At 38.8% G+C, this 13,872-nt stretch overlaps 1 protein-coding gene across 3 annotated transcripts in view; it reads right to left on the bottom strand.

Annotated features, from left to right (window-relative positions):
• Positions 1-1,329: 1,329 nt before the first annotated feature.
• Positions 1,330-13,872, bottom strand: part of unc5b (unc-5 netrin receptor B) — a 48,369-nt gene continuing 35,826 nt past the window's right edge. The window contains exons 4-17 of one of the 3 annotated variants that reach the window (XM_043256221.1): positions 13,748-13,851; positions 13,239-13,419; positions 12,201-12,368; positions 11,924-12,088; positions 10,804-10,836; positions 8,361-8,555; positions 7,712-8,047; positions 6,657-6,744; positions 5,719-5,887; positions 5,301-5,540; positions 5,062-5,211; positions 4,138-4,302; positions 3,853-4,031; positions 1,330-3,761 (exon numbers count right to left, since the gene is read on the bottom strand). In XM_043256221.1, the coding sequence (XP_043112156.1) occupies positions 3,596-3,761; positions 3,853-4,031; positions 4,138-4,302; positions 5,062-5,211; positions 5,301-5,540; positions 5,719-5,887; positions 6,657-6,744; positions 7,712-8,047; positions 8,361-8,555; positions 10,804-10,836; positions 11,924-12,088; positions 12,201-12,368; positions 13,239-13,419; positions 13,748-13,851 (2,339 nt within the window). In that variant the 3' untranslated portion in view covers positions 1,330-3,595. Of the gene's footprint in view, positions 3,762-3,852; positions 4,032-4,137; positions 4,303-5,061; positions 5,212-5,300; positions 5,541-5,718; positions 5,888-6,656; positions 6,745-7,711; positions 8,075-8,360; positions 8,556-10,803; positions 10,837-11,923; positions 12,089-12,200; positions 12,369-13,238; positions 13,420-13,747; positions 13,852-13,872 lie in introns of all 3 variants that reach the window. The other 2 variants (XM_043256220.1, XM_043256222.1) reach the window with 2 other exon arrangements.

The raw sequence follows: 13,872 nt of genomic DNA, 5'->3' as shown, positions 1-13,872 counted from the left end.
CATACTTCTGTGATAAAAAACACAGTAACATTAACACTGAATCACAACTACGAGACAAATATCTGGGCATGCCTATATTTAGTTAATGTATATTTAGTTATTAATTTTTTATTTTATTTATTTATTTTTTTACAAACACCAATCCCCATAACTGCCAATAAACAAAGTTCACGTCTGAACGTCAAAGCCTCAGCAAATATACATGTAAATAATTTTACTTGATTAAAGTTTTTGTTTTCTGCGTAAAATAACTTCTGGGTATATAATTTTGTAATAAAAATAAGTTTCTCTTTCATAAACTGATAACAACGTTATTTTCCTTATATTATATCTCAATACGCCTCAGTTAGCTAGATATAGATTTGAGTTACATATTTACAGATGCTCTCTGCTGTTTAATACGTATTGTAAAAATATATATCTTAATACTTATGGTCTGTAAATGCATCGTCTGGTGGTTTATTTGGCTACTTTTTCAAGTACACCACGGAACACATTCACGACTTTGTACAACTTGTAGTTCATTTAACTACCAGACGATGGAGATATATGACAACCTATAATAAATTAGTTTGAAGTGCCTTTTGCTCTCAATCTAAATGTTCTATGCGTGTAATTTAAAGAACTGTTTTTATTCCAAATTTACAGGACATAATGGTCAGTTATGTATAAAAACTAATTTCACGTGGGAAATACAATTTTCCAAATCCATATGTAAGATGTAATTCTTTATTTAAATATCCATAATAAAGTTGTACTGAATGAATGTCTGGCAATTTATTTAGTGTATTGTTAAGTGCTGGAAAAGCCTATGAATTGCTCTAGGGAAAGATGGAATAGACACTCAGAGCAGAAGGCAATATGATTACATGTCTATTCAACCATTTTAACCAAATGATGAAACAGGTCTCTTGCTCAAACCAAAAAGCCCACTGCAGCTGCCGAGGGCGATATCCAGACACTAAAAACCTTTTCACTCTCTCTCGATCGCTCTTGCTTCCTCTCCAGGGCATTATGAACACTTTTATCTCAGAGATAAACGGAAGAGTGCATCCTCTCCACATCTCTGTAACAAGTCTATAAAGACTGAGAGGAAAAGGTTCTTCACCCCGTAATGCATTTAATATGTCTTTCAAAAGCTTCATTTGGCGATACCACAATCTGATTACTATGAGAATGAAACAGTCAGCTCTCGGTTTCAACTTTGCGATTTTTTTTTTTACTCAATTATCCCGAAGACGAAAATCTTAGGGAAGAAGAAAGAAGAAAATCACAGACGCACACAAACTCCTGATTTGAGATGCAAAAAAGTGACAAAAAACACACTTCTCTTGTTAAACTAGGAAATATAATTTATTGCATAAAAATTATATTTAGTTACAGTAAGAAGTCTAAACATTTATGTACAGTATTACTTTACAGCATTACATGGAAAAAAAAAAACGCATGACTTCTTCTGTACCTTCTTTGATATAAAATAACATCTGAAAAAAAGGTTAAATTCGGCCACACTTGAGTATCCATGAACAGCAACTACCATCCAGAGAGAAGCAAAGCCCATTCAGCTTGACATGGGATATGTCAAAGGCGTTTTCATGTAACATTGACCGAGAGATGACTGGAGACATTTCAGAGCCATTTAAAAGGTTCAGAGTTCAGAATCCGTCAGGGATTTTCAATGTTCTTTGCGCCCTTCGTCATGCAGAGGGTTAAAAATAACCCTCCAAACAAACAAGTGACCGCCCAAAAGCTTCCTAAACAAATGATGAAGAACGACACAGAGGTCATGGATCCCTGACCCGCAATTAAAGTCGTTTTGTTTGCATTTATTACAGCTGAGAGGCCTAAGAGGTCCGGTTTCCCCCAGCTTAGTTACAGCAGTGATCAGAAGAGGGAAAGCAGTAAGATTCCCATTCCACGTACTTCATACACAAGACATCTAGACGTCCACAGATTCACTTTTTGTTGTGCACTTGCATAGTACTTATGATGGGAAAGGAGGAAAAACAGATATGATGAAGCCTGTTCATTCATATACAGTGTAGCACTGACTCATAGGTTGGAGCAAACAAGCTCTCTCACACTGTTTTTTTTTTCTCAAACACACACACACACACCTCATTTAATTCACACCTTTACAGGCATGGACAGATACTGCACTTTCTTTGTTTTATTTGTTGCCAGACATTTGAACACTTGTGATGAAAAAGTCAAGAAAAAAAAAGAGAAATGGACCAACATCCACTTCAACTGATTATATGACTTCTGATAATAAGCGGTACATGGCTTTCAGGCTTACTCAAGGGAAACCCATTAAAACCTGAAAGTCAAAACAGACAATAAAGAGCAAGTGGGTCATACTGCAATCAACAGAGCACTTACGCCACCTCTCAAGGCTACTATTTATAATTTAAACAGCACGACTGACTGGCATCAAACCCCGAAAAGGGCTTTCTGCCATCCGCACAATTTTCATCCTATTTAACCAGCGCAGCATATTTGCAGTACGCGTTCCCAAGAAGGATCAAAGCACATTTAACCTCAGCGGAACATTTCAATTTCATACCATCTCAGTTTCAATGACCAAAAAAGTCGGCTTTTTACTTGTGAAGTACATCACAAAACCTTTAAATGCACATTTTACTGCAACCCTGCCTAAGAAACGAATGCAACGACGCAGCAGATGCATAACGGCAGTTACGAACAGAAAAGTGAAAAACAAATCCACAAATAGGGATAATAACTTAAAAAAAAGTCCGTTCCCTATAGGAAACTAATATGAGTTTACCAGAAAGCTCTCCTGCGTTACAAATGATTGATCGAATATAAAAAAAGAGAGGCTAATGAAGGTATGACCAGAGAAAAAAGATGGAAATCCAGCAAAAAGATTGGTCCTCTGCTAACGAGAACGCGCAAATTCATTTCTGTTTGCCGTTTCAAGACACGCACAGAAAATAACGCTTGAAACTAAAGCCAAAGTCGAGCAACTCTCTGAAGCATGTGGTTTGTTTCAAGTGAAATCATCATGAAAGCTCATTTTAGTGCAGATGATCTTAGCTCCTTGTCGGTATCCCAGGTTTCCTTCTTTACTCTTGTTTATTTCTGTGTGAGCGTGTTTCCTGAGGAGCTTGGTGCACTGCTGTTTCACCGGACACAGAATCTCAGTGTCTTTAAGCATCTAGCAGTCGCTAGGAAACAAAGCCAGCGGCTTGATGTGCAATGGCGTTTGATCGTGTACTTTCACACTTGGTATGTGTAGCAGGGAATCAGTGTGTATCTGTATGATGCAACTATCATTTAATCATGAGCCGATCGGAACCGTGCCAGCAAATGCATTGGCTTGCTTTTTGAAAACCATCTCTGTTTTGTGATTGCAGCATCGTCACGTTTGCTACATTTCGATATGTATTATTCGGAGATCATCCAGAGCGCCTGACCCCGTTGCCGTCCTTGGAATATTCTGCATGAGCACAAAGGAACTGAGGTAAAAGGCAAGTTGTAACGATGCACTGGAACGCAGTTTCCATCCGCTTGCATTAATTGTAGGTCTTTAAATGGCAAATACGTCCCGTTTTCGGACTTTTTGATTTGCCCATCAGCAATCTCCGTCCGTCGTCATGACAACCAAGACCTCACTCTTGCCCATTTCTTCAAGAGCCGTCGCCAGAGAGACCAGGTCTGCGTCACCCTGGTGACAAGCTTCCCACAGGTCTAGCAGCACACCTGTGGGGCTGGGTTTGGTTGCAAAGTAGTTCAGATACCTGAGGGAGAGACATGGAAAAAATGACATTATTCTCATCATCTGTCGCGTAGAAATATATATGCAGATTATTTTGGCGCGGGAAAAATGACCTGTCGAAGTCCAGCCTGCGAGCCAGCATTCTCCAGTCACAGCCGCGTGCACTGGGGGCATCAAGACTGGCACAAATTTTCTGGCGTATGGAGACGGGCAGTCGGAAAGCATACGGGCCCACTTGAGACGATGGTAGACATGAACCGCCTGCTGGCAGTGGTGAGTGTGGGGGCAGGGTCTGGAGAGCATACGCACAAGCACAGGAAAACAAGTCCATATTTAATTACATTTTGCATTAGTGATTTGACAATAAATTCTTTTAAAAAAAAAGGTCTTTTCTGTACCTCTTGGATGTCTGTGTTAAGCTGGAATATCTGTCCTTCTCCCTCCACCTGTCTGACACAGATCTTGCAGGTGAGCTGGGAAACCACCAGGCTTCCTCTCTCCAGACTGAAGGTGCAGTGCAATGGCCGCTGACTCCCACTCCAAATGTGGTAGAACGGGATTTCCTGGGAAAAAGGGACAGACAAAATTATTTACATACATTTTTTGTATACATTATTAATTGCATCTGAAATGGGTAACATTTAACAGTCATAAAATACATAGAATTGTATAAATTCATTAATACTTTTATTGAGATAGATTTATTGTATTAAAATGGAAGCGGTTCTTTTAAACATTTTTGAAGAATCTTGAAAAAGTGGATTTCCTACAGTTCGGCGGTTTTATAGATTAAACATTCCATTCGATGAATCTTGAACATTTTTTACAGTTTCTCCAAAAATACTAGGCAGCACAACATTTTCAACATTGATAATAAAAAGAAATGTCACCTAAGCACCAAATCAGCATATTAGAATGATTTCTGAAGGATCATGTGATGCTGAAGACTTGAATAATGACTGCTGAAAATTCTGCATCATTTTTTTTTAAATATATTAAAATAGAAAACAGCTGTGTTAAATTGAAATAATATTTCATAATTTTTTTTTCTATATTTTTCAGCCTTGGTGACCATAAAAAACTAATCTATATATTTAGATTTAAATCATAGACCCAAACTTTTGAATAGTCAGTATATATTAAATCATGGCCCTTCTCTGCTTTGATTTAACTTCATTTAAAACAATACATTTTTACGACTTACTTCAAGATTTTTAGGAAAGCCGTTTCAGAGATTTTTAGAGATTTTCAGAGAAATTTATACAGCAAAGTTCCAAATAAATTCTACCCATACAACCCAATAAAGACATGAAATCTCTCACCTGATACTTAGCCAGGAGTTTACTTCTCCAATGAGAATGAGGAATGTCATGGATAGATAGCCGCAGGTTGTGGTAACTGTCCTTAAAGAGGAGAGGTTTGGGATCTTCTAATAAAACCCCACCCAGGCTTCGCTCCACCTCTAATACTTCCTATGGGAAGAGAAGAACAGGATTTTAGCCCGTTTCCAAACTAAATTTATTGGCAAAGTTATTCAATTACGAGGACAAGACAGACTGACCTTAAGGGCATGTGGGGTGTCCTGTATGCAGTAGACCCTCAGGCTGTAGTCCAAAGAGAGGCACGGAGCCCGGGGAGCAAAGAGGGCCAGCTGCAGTCTCTTACAGGCTGGCCTAGGGGGAGCCGACTGTCCCACCAGACCATACGTCCCCAGCTGCTCCATCAGAATGTGACAGCTTTGCTCCTCCACCTGTAGGTAGCATGGTGTCGACAGACTCTCCTCTCCCACAGTTAGCACCTCCTAGTGGACGGGAGGAAACGAACGTGTCAGAATACGCCTCATTATGCGTCTCATTTATCCACATCGCTGTTTATAAAATGCTCTCCACCTCGTTTCCATTTGCTAAAATCACTTTACTGATTGTCTACCATTATCTAACGATCTAGCCTCTCTGTCATTTTGGAGAAGTCATTCTCACCTCCCAGGCGCCTTGATGGTTCTGCATTTTGAGGGTGAGGGTCCAGTCTGGGGGCTCTAGCTGGGCACAGTGAGGCAGAGTTAGGACCACAGGTCTGCTCAGCAGCATGCCCGAGGGTCCGCAGCTCACCACCGGACTTAATACGGTCTGACTTCCATCCGACGGCAACCTGACACAAAACACAGAGCAAGAGAGGTTAGCGGTCCTAATTCACAATGACATTCGTGCCGCTTGCCAAATTCAATACAAATTAAAGAGCACATCATCAAAAACACAGCATCCCAAAGTTTGTTCTCTCTCATGTAGAGTAATCTAAGACATTTTTGAGAGAAAATAGTTTTTTTGTTTTTTACTTAATGTGTATTTGTCCCTTTGCCATTTGTAAAAAGAAAGGATGGAGGAGTGGGCAAGCCGGATTCAAACGTGTGTCAACCACATGCACACCAAAGCTCAGTGTGTAAAAAAACCAGGATGTGATAATCCAGAGCTATGGATCTGACTGTATTTATTAGCATTTTGAGAAAATTTATGGCACCTACAAATAGTGAGAAACACAAAGCTTGCAGTCTGTAAGCTCTGAAGGCACAGTGATATTTATATATTTCATTTTTGACAACAAAAACAAACACTGTAAAAAAATAAGAGAGAGCCTCAAAAAAGTCAGAGCTCAGACAACCATTCAGTGTTTTTAAGACATATTTGTTTGTTTGTGTTTTTCCACTGTGTCATAGTTTTGAAATGTTATTTTCTCCCTAGCGCTGCCATTGGGGTCACAGTGTTTGTGCAGTCAATATTGCTCTGCCAGGGCTGTTGAGATGTCTTGAACTGGACTGTTTGCAAGTGCACAAAGTGACAAGATAAATGCAAGCATTATATGTGGGGAAATGACAGTGTGACGGGGCAGGGCTCTGAGAAACAGTTTTAAGTGGCTGACTTACGTTGTTTTCTCCCATTTATTAATAATGAGATACATCTCGTAGAACTTGCCCTGAGGAATCGTCCCTGGTGGAACAAGCAGGCTCACCCCTGCCAGGGGAAAAGGATAACAGAGAGAGGATTAAAATAAAAAAATAAAAAAAGTTATTTAATATTTTCAGTATATCGTTACAGTATTTTTTGCACTGTAATTTGCAGACATTTCCAGAACAGTAAAACATGTGAAATATTATTATTTTATTTATATTTATTGTACTTCGGTACCAAGACCGTACTAAAAAAATCTTGGAAGCAGCATTTTTTAAGTACAGAGTAGTCAGTCAACCCGGTTCTTGACATGAACAGCCACATTATTTCAGTGATGCATAAAACGCGGACAGAATCTCAGAATCGAGTTTAAAAATGAAATATAGCCCACAGTTTGCTATATGGGCTAGTATCTGTAAATATTATGCCGCAAAAATCTATTCAAATATGAATCCTGCATGTTCTGCGAGTCTCTGTGTGAATGAATGAATGGCAAAGACGAGCAGTTTTGTTTACTACATGACGTTACACTGAAACACGTGTGATGAGGACATAAATACACAAACAACATCTCCAGAACTGCTCTGAAAGTAACTTCACGTGCATTTTACTTTTTCATTTGATTAAAACCAGCATATACACACAGAAATGGTAAGGTATTCAGCGCAACCCGTCAAAATAAAAGTTTGCTTTAGATATAGTTCCAGCAAAATATTACTATTATTTAGAATATTATTTAGGCTGCTACTACCACTACTGTTTAAAAAAAATTACTTTATTAAAAATAAGGACTTTTAAATTAAGAAATAATATTTATTTTTAATAGTAAATCCCCTTTAATTACCAAAAAATTAAATGCTTTTGAAATTTAATTAATTAAAAGACAAATTAAATTTGGGTGAAATTTGCTTTTATTTCTTTATATCAAATAAATCACTAAAAAGTGTAAAAAAATTATATATATACTGTTATGAAATATTTTTTAAATATAATTAATATACCATTCACATACTCTGTTAAAGCACATTACCTGTATTAGGGATGGTGAGACGGCCACCAAGGGAGCCTAGTGTGGCACTGGCACTGTGGCTGGGCTCCCTGGGTAGCGTATGCCCGTGGTGGTCTTTAGGTCCAGAGCCCACAGTCTTCAGGCTCATGATCTCCCCGTCATTAGAGCCGGGGCCAGTTGGCAGCTCAAGGGAGGACATTGTAGAGGAGTTGTACACCTTTATCTTCAGGCTAGGAAGTGGATCCAGCAAGGGAGACGTGGTCATGGGGATCTTATGCTGAGAGTCCAGGGTGGCCTGCTGCAGTGAGAATAGCGGCCCGCGGAAGGTTCCGGCACTGGCTGTGAGGTCAGGAGGAGCTGTCGGATGCAGTAGGTGTGGATTATCTAACAAAGTAGAGAAGCGAAAAAAAGAGAGAAAGAAATGTTTCCGGCTAGCTGCAAAGTTACGAGAGGATTTGCCTAAGAAATGAGAGTATTAAAGGGGAGAGGATTTAAAAAGGAAGCCATATAAACAAGTTATAGCAGATTAAATAGTTTCGAGAGAGCAGGTGACGGCAGGAGAAAGGATTAAAACTTAACATACATCGAGTTTATATTAGGGGTGTAGGTGTGAGAGAAGAAGTGAGAATGAAAAATGAAAAAAAAAAGTGATTAATCACGGATGCCTCACCCTGTCTTGGAGGTTTGTAGTTGCCGGGGTGGAAGGCAGCAGTAAGGGCCGAGGACGAATCTGTGATTTCGCCGTGAAGATGGCGGCAGCTCCGACGATAGACCAGGATGCCCACACACAGCACGAGGATCACACACAACAGCAAAGCCCCCACCAGCCCTGCATACACTGCCACACCAGCGCCGGAGCCCAGAGCTGAGACACATACAGTACAGACTTAGTCATATACGCAAACATATCACAGATGTACATTATGCAACACAAAAGTGTGATCAAAGGAAAGGAGAAGGTTAATACCAAGACATTTAACTATTAACATAAAGCCAAGCAAGCGCTGCAGCTTGTTCGACTCAAAAGTCGCCCATTTATGGAGGTTTATATGCGTTGTTTTAGCTGCTTAATTTCTAGGATGTTACGTGGCACTGGCCAATCAGATTGTAAACGGTGAATGTAGACAGTGATTGCCATTAATGTAATATTTCATAAATAATATAATATTTAAATAATTATCAATAATCATATTGCTGAAAAGCTGCAAAAAGCATCATTTAAAAATGATAAAATAAAAAAAGTTAAATAAGTAAGTATCTCGTGCCTGTAGATTATTTAAAAATGGTGTTTATTTAATAAATAAATATATCAAACTATGACATGCCTGCAGATCAGGGGTCACCAACTTCTGTTAACCCTGTTGCAGATCACTTAAAAAGAGCATGTTTATTTAATAAATAAACAAAGTTGCAAAAGCTTTCTCATGCTTTGTATGAGAAATATAGATATTTATAACATCATAGCACCGGCCAATCAGAGATATTGCAAACAGTGGTTGCTATTTTTGTGGTTAATAAAGAAATTGTGGGTGATCTGTTGATAATAAGTCCAAAACATGTAGACTATGAACAGTTGGGGGTGCTGTGGATCTAAGTGTATTGTGCGACTCCCTTCGCGACTTTTGATCCCTGGCTCTTTTTTATTCAGTCATCGCTGAATTAAGTACTATATTTACATACCATAGTATGCTATAAAAAGGCTTTAGGAGACGGGGGAGAGATAGGGGTGATCACATAGGTACTACACCCAAGAGACACAGAGGAGGAAAAAAAATGAGGAGAGCAGATGCGTGTGAAGAGTGTGAGTGGGCAAAAGGGCTCACGTGCCAGGACAGGAGTGAATCTGACAGCCGTCTTAACTTATTATAGCAAAAGGAACCAAGCTGAATTAGGTGCGTTACTTTTCGGTCTCTCAAGTGCTGAATGTCACATTGATCTCAGAATATTAGCATCACTTGAACTGTAAGCTAGACTATTGATCGCTCTGGGCCAGTAAGATGCACAGCCATTAACTTCAATGTCTTCAAAAAGCACTCTATTTTTGAACCAAGATTGCATATGTATTATACATCATTTTCCAGGAATGCGTAAGCACATTTTCCTCTGTGTGTGTTTATAAATTGCATATGATATTTAGAATGAATCAGTGTAAAAATCACAAATTTGTTTCCCCATTTTAGTAATTACTAGTTAATTACTTAGTAATTAATTAATGAAAATATTGTCATCATTTATTCACCTCGTGTTGTTCCAAACTTGTATAAGTTTCTTGCTTATGTTGAACACAACAGAATATATTTTGAAGAATTTTAAAAGAAGGAAAAAGTCAATGGGGACCATCAACTGATTCTTTAAAATATACTGTTTTATGTTCGACATAATAAAGAAAATCCACAGGTTTGGAATGAGAGTAAGGGTGAACTATTCCTTTAACTATCTCTTAAACTTCTTATGGTTAAAAGTAGTATCTCAATGGTTTTCAAAAAATCCATATAGAAGCCAAGTCAAATAAATCAAACAATGTTTGATTATTTTGAGATTCTCATCCAACAACAGAAATAGTTGTTCCATGTCAGTGCAAAATATGGTAACATCCTACACCTTTATTAATAGAATGTAAAATATAAAACAAATTTGAGTAAAATAAGTTTTGACTGATTAATTAAACATTAGATATCATTATTATACATAAATATATACTTATTAAAAACTTTGTAAAAGTCTAGTGACTGTATATAATTTGAAAAAGGACTGTGAGGCACTATCTTCTATTTCATATTCTCAGTTCATATGAAGTTTTCACTTCATTTCATGAGGTTTTGCTTTATCATGCAGGACAGTGTGCTGCATATCCTGACGTGAACAGGACAGAAGTGACAGAGTGAAACAGTACACACATACTTCATGACCATACTTATATAGCATCTATACAGATTCATATTTCCAGTCACTTTTCCTTGGGTTTCCCAGACACAATCACATAAGTAACCGAACGCACAGAGAGAAAGAGAGAGAGAGAGAGAGAGAGAGAGAGAGAGAGAGAGAGAGAGAGAGAAAGAGAGGGTGAAAGTGGATGTCAAATAAAAAACACTGTTATTAAAAGGAAAACTTACGATGGGTTGTTTGTTCAATAGAAACCTTTTTATCTGTTAGAAAAAGGGCAAAAACAAAGACAAAACAAGAAATAATGAACATGAGGATGGATGAGCAAAGTTATGAGCGTAGATCAGAGATGACTGCAAATGAAAGAGGAACAAATAATCCATAAATGCAAATACAAGACTCAGCAAATGAAACATCAAAGCATAAACTCAGAAATCATACAGTAGGTTTATGGAAGGCAGCGCAAAAGTAAATATCTTAGAGCTCTCAAGGGACAACAGGCACTAGAGGAATAATTTGTGAGGAGATATATATGTATATATATATGTATGTGTGTGTGTGTCAATGCTGCATTATTGATGCTTGAATCTGGGTTGTGCTCCAACTTTAAGCCCAGACAGACAGCACTAAAACTTCCAGTCTGTACTGTGTTCTGGCTGAATAGTGTGTGCATATGTGAGTGTGTGTGAGCATGCTATTGATGTTCTCCTGAGATAATTCAATGCTGTCAGCTGTGCTCTTCCAAAACCAGCTCGGGGATGAGCACCCAGTGTCAAGATGAATTTGGCTCACCATCACATGGCTGATGTGTTTCTTCACTTGCTTGTATTAAAGTAAATTTTTTTCCGGTTGCCCATACTTCACCATTTACCCTCTTGTCCATCTGTGCTCGCAGCCATGTGCTAACTCATTTTCTAAGGGTGTGAGGACCAGTGTTTTTTTTTCCTGTGTGTTTAGTTTTTTAAACTAAATGAGAAACACTGTCTGACAACTAGCTGAAACAGGTTTTAGTTATATTTTTCAGTTACATGTTTTTTACTTTGTTCGTTTTAATTTTGGCTAATATCTTTGGTAAGGACCAGGTTTATATGCGTGTTCTCCACTTTAATGTATTTTAAAATATAAATTATTACTGTGATAGCAAAGCTGAATTTTCATCTGCCCTGAAACTCAGAAAACAGAAAGTTCAAAAGATCAAAAATGTGTTTGAATTATATAGCAGTCAACATTTGAAGTGGATCAAAAAATGTATCAGTTACCCTAAGACAAGAGCACATTTAGGTTTTATGCTTTAGGACAACTTTGATATATACATATATAGAACTGATGATGCTGGGTCATGTGACTTACAGCGGGCACACAGTCCCTCGGTGCAGTTCTTGCTCTCCATCATGCTGCCGCTGCAGTGACGTCCCCCGTTACGGGGTGGGGGCGCCTGGCATTCGCGGCTTCTCCAGTGTGTGCACTCTGTCCCGCACGCTGACCACTTGGCCCACTCAGTCCAGCCTCCGTCCACTACGGAAATACATACAGAGTGATTACGCAGTGGGTCACGAATCTGTTAGTGGATCATGTGAATTTGTTATATAGTGTGTCATGTAAGATTGTGACAGGTGTCAGTCTTCACCTGGACAGAGGGTGGTACAGGTGACTCTCTGGAATGGCGGTCCGTCACAGAAGGCTCCTCCATTGAGCGGTGCTGGATTAGTGCAACTGCGTGTCCGTCGCTGCCAACCCCGCCCACACTGAGCATTGCACTCTGACCACTCTGTCCAGGATGACCAGCCTCCACTCACTAAGGAGAGCCAGACGCACATATACATGAGACGCATATACACTGATGGGCGGTTTGCTCTGAGGAGAATGGAACCTGTTAAGATACACTCACTGGACTATTAAAAGAAAAAACTAGCAGCAATGCAAAATAAACCACGTTGAGCTATACAATGTACAAAAGAAGTGCATATCATATCATACACAAGAGATAACGTGCAGTCAGCATTTCATAATTCTAAGAGGATAACCAGGACCCTAATTGAAAGCAGAAAGTGCCTTAAAACACCAGATGAATAATTTTTTCCAGCTTATTACACAGCTGCTTATCAAAATTAATAAATAAATTAACATACTGATTTTATGTAAAACATATTTTGTAACCCATCTTCCTAAAGTGTGGGTTTGGTTAGAAAATGCTACATTTTTATATATACATATATGAAGAGTTAGCATGCAAAAGCCTCTAAAAGCCATCTTGGTCAAAAATAAGATAATGATGTTCATGCTCTCCACATGTTGTAGATGTTCAACAAGTGCTTTCATTTCAAATGTGCTAAATCCCTGCCCCAACCCATTCGGATAGAAACCCATACATGGTAGCCAAAAAGAAATGCAAGTTTCAAAGAAAAACATCAGACATACTTAGAGGCTTTTGCATCTGAACCCCAATCTATTGAATGGTACTGAATACATTTGAACTACTTAATAACACAAGACTAAAAAGAGTGCAAAGTAATACAAAAAACATTAACCTTTCAGAAAGCCGAGAAATAAATATTCATAAACACTAGGGGTGATTCTAGTTTTCTTTTGTCTGGTGAAATTTCCCTTGACCATTTTATACAACGATTCAGATCACTGCAGGGATTCTTATTGGTCAAGTGGTTACCATAGACGATGAGTGTGGCAGTGCTGCTACGTCGCTTAGCGACCACATTGCGAGCCACGCAGGTGTAGTTAGCCGTGTCAGAGAGCCGGGCCTGCTTGATGATTAGGTCATGGTCGATGGTAATTAGAAAGTTAGAATCCAGCGAAGGGTCAATGAGCTCTTCGTTCTTCAGCCAGTCCACCTGTGGTATCATAAGAAATCAATCCATTCATTTTGAAAAAGAATAATGTGCATCAGGACCAAAACTGCGCTTAAACCATTTGAACATAAAATTAAAAAGTGCTAAGAATTTTCTGAATACGAAAAGGTGTAACTGAATGAAAATAAACAGTGTAAAATATCCTGTGTGGTTGAAAGTTTTATCAAAGCCTACGACGTTAAAGTACCGCTGCTCATGGGTTTCACCGAAACCTCAAAGAATCAAAGATTGTTTGTTTGTTATTACGCATGAAACAAACCCAGTTGGAGGTTGAAATGATAACAGAAAGGATAGGAAGGCGATATGGCACCTCAGCAGGCGGGATGCCCTCTGGTGGACGACACTGCAACAAGACTTCCTGCTCCAGACGCACTTCCCTGCCAAGTGGCTCCTGTTCAAAGTTCTTCCTTAGGTCTGATGAACACAGAAATTATT

The sequence above is a fragment of the Puntigrus tetrazona genome, chromosome 13, assembly GCF_018831695.1.
Source record: "Puntigrus tetrazona isolate hp1 chromosome 13, ASM1883169v1, whole genome shotgun sequence".
NCBI lineage: Eukaryota > Metazoa > Chordata > Actinopteri > Cypriniformes > Cyprinidae > Puntigrus > Puntigrus tetrazona.
Note: the sequence above shows the minus strand (reverse complement) of the source record. Positions and strands in the feature narration are given on the sequence as shown.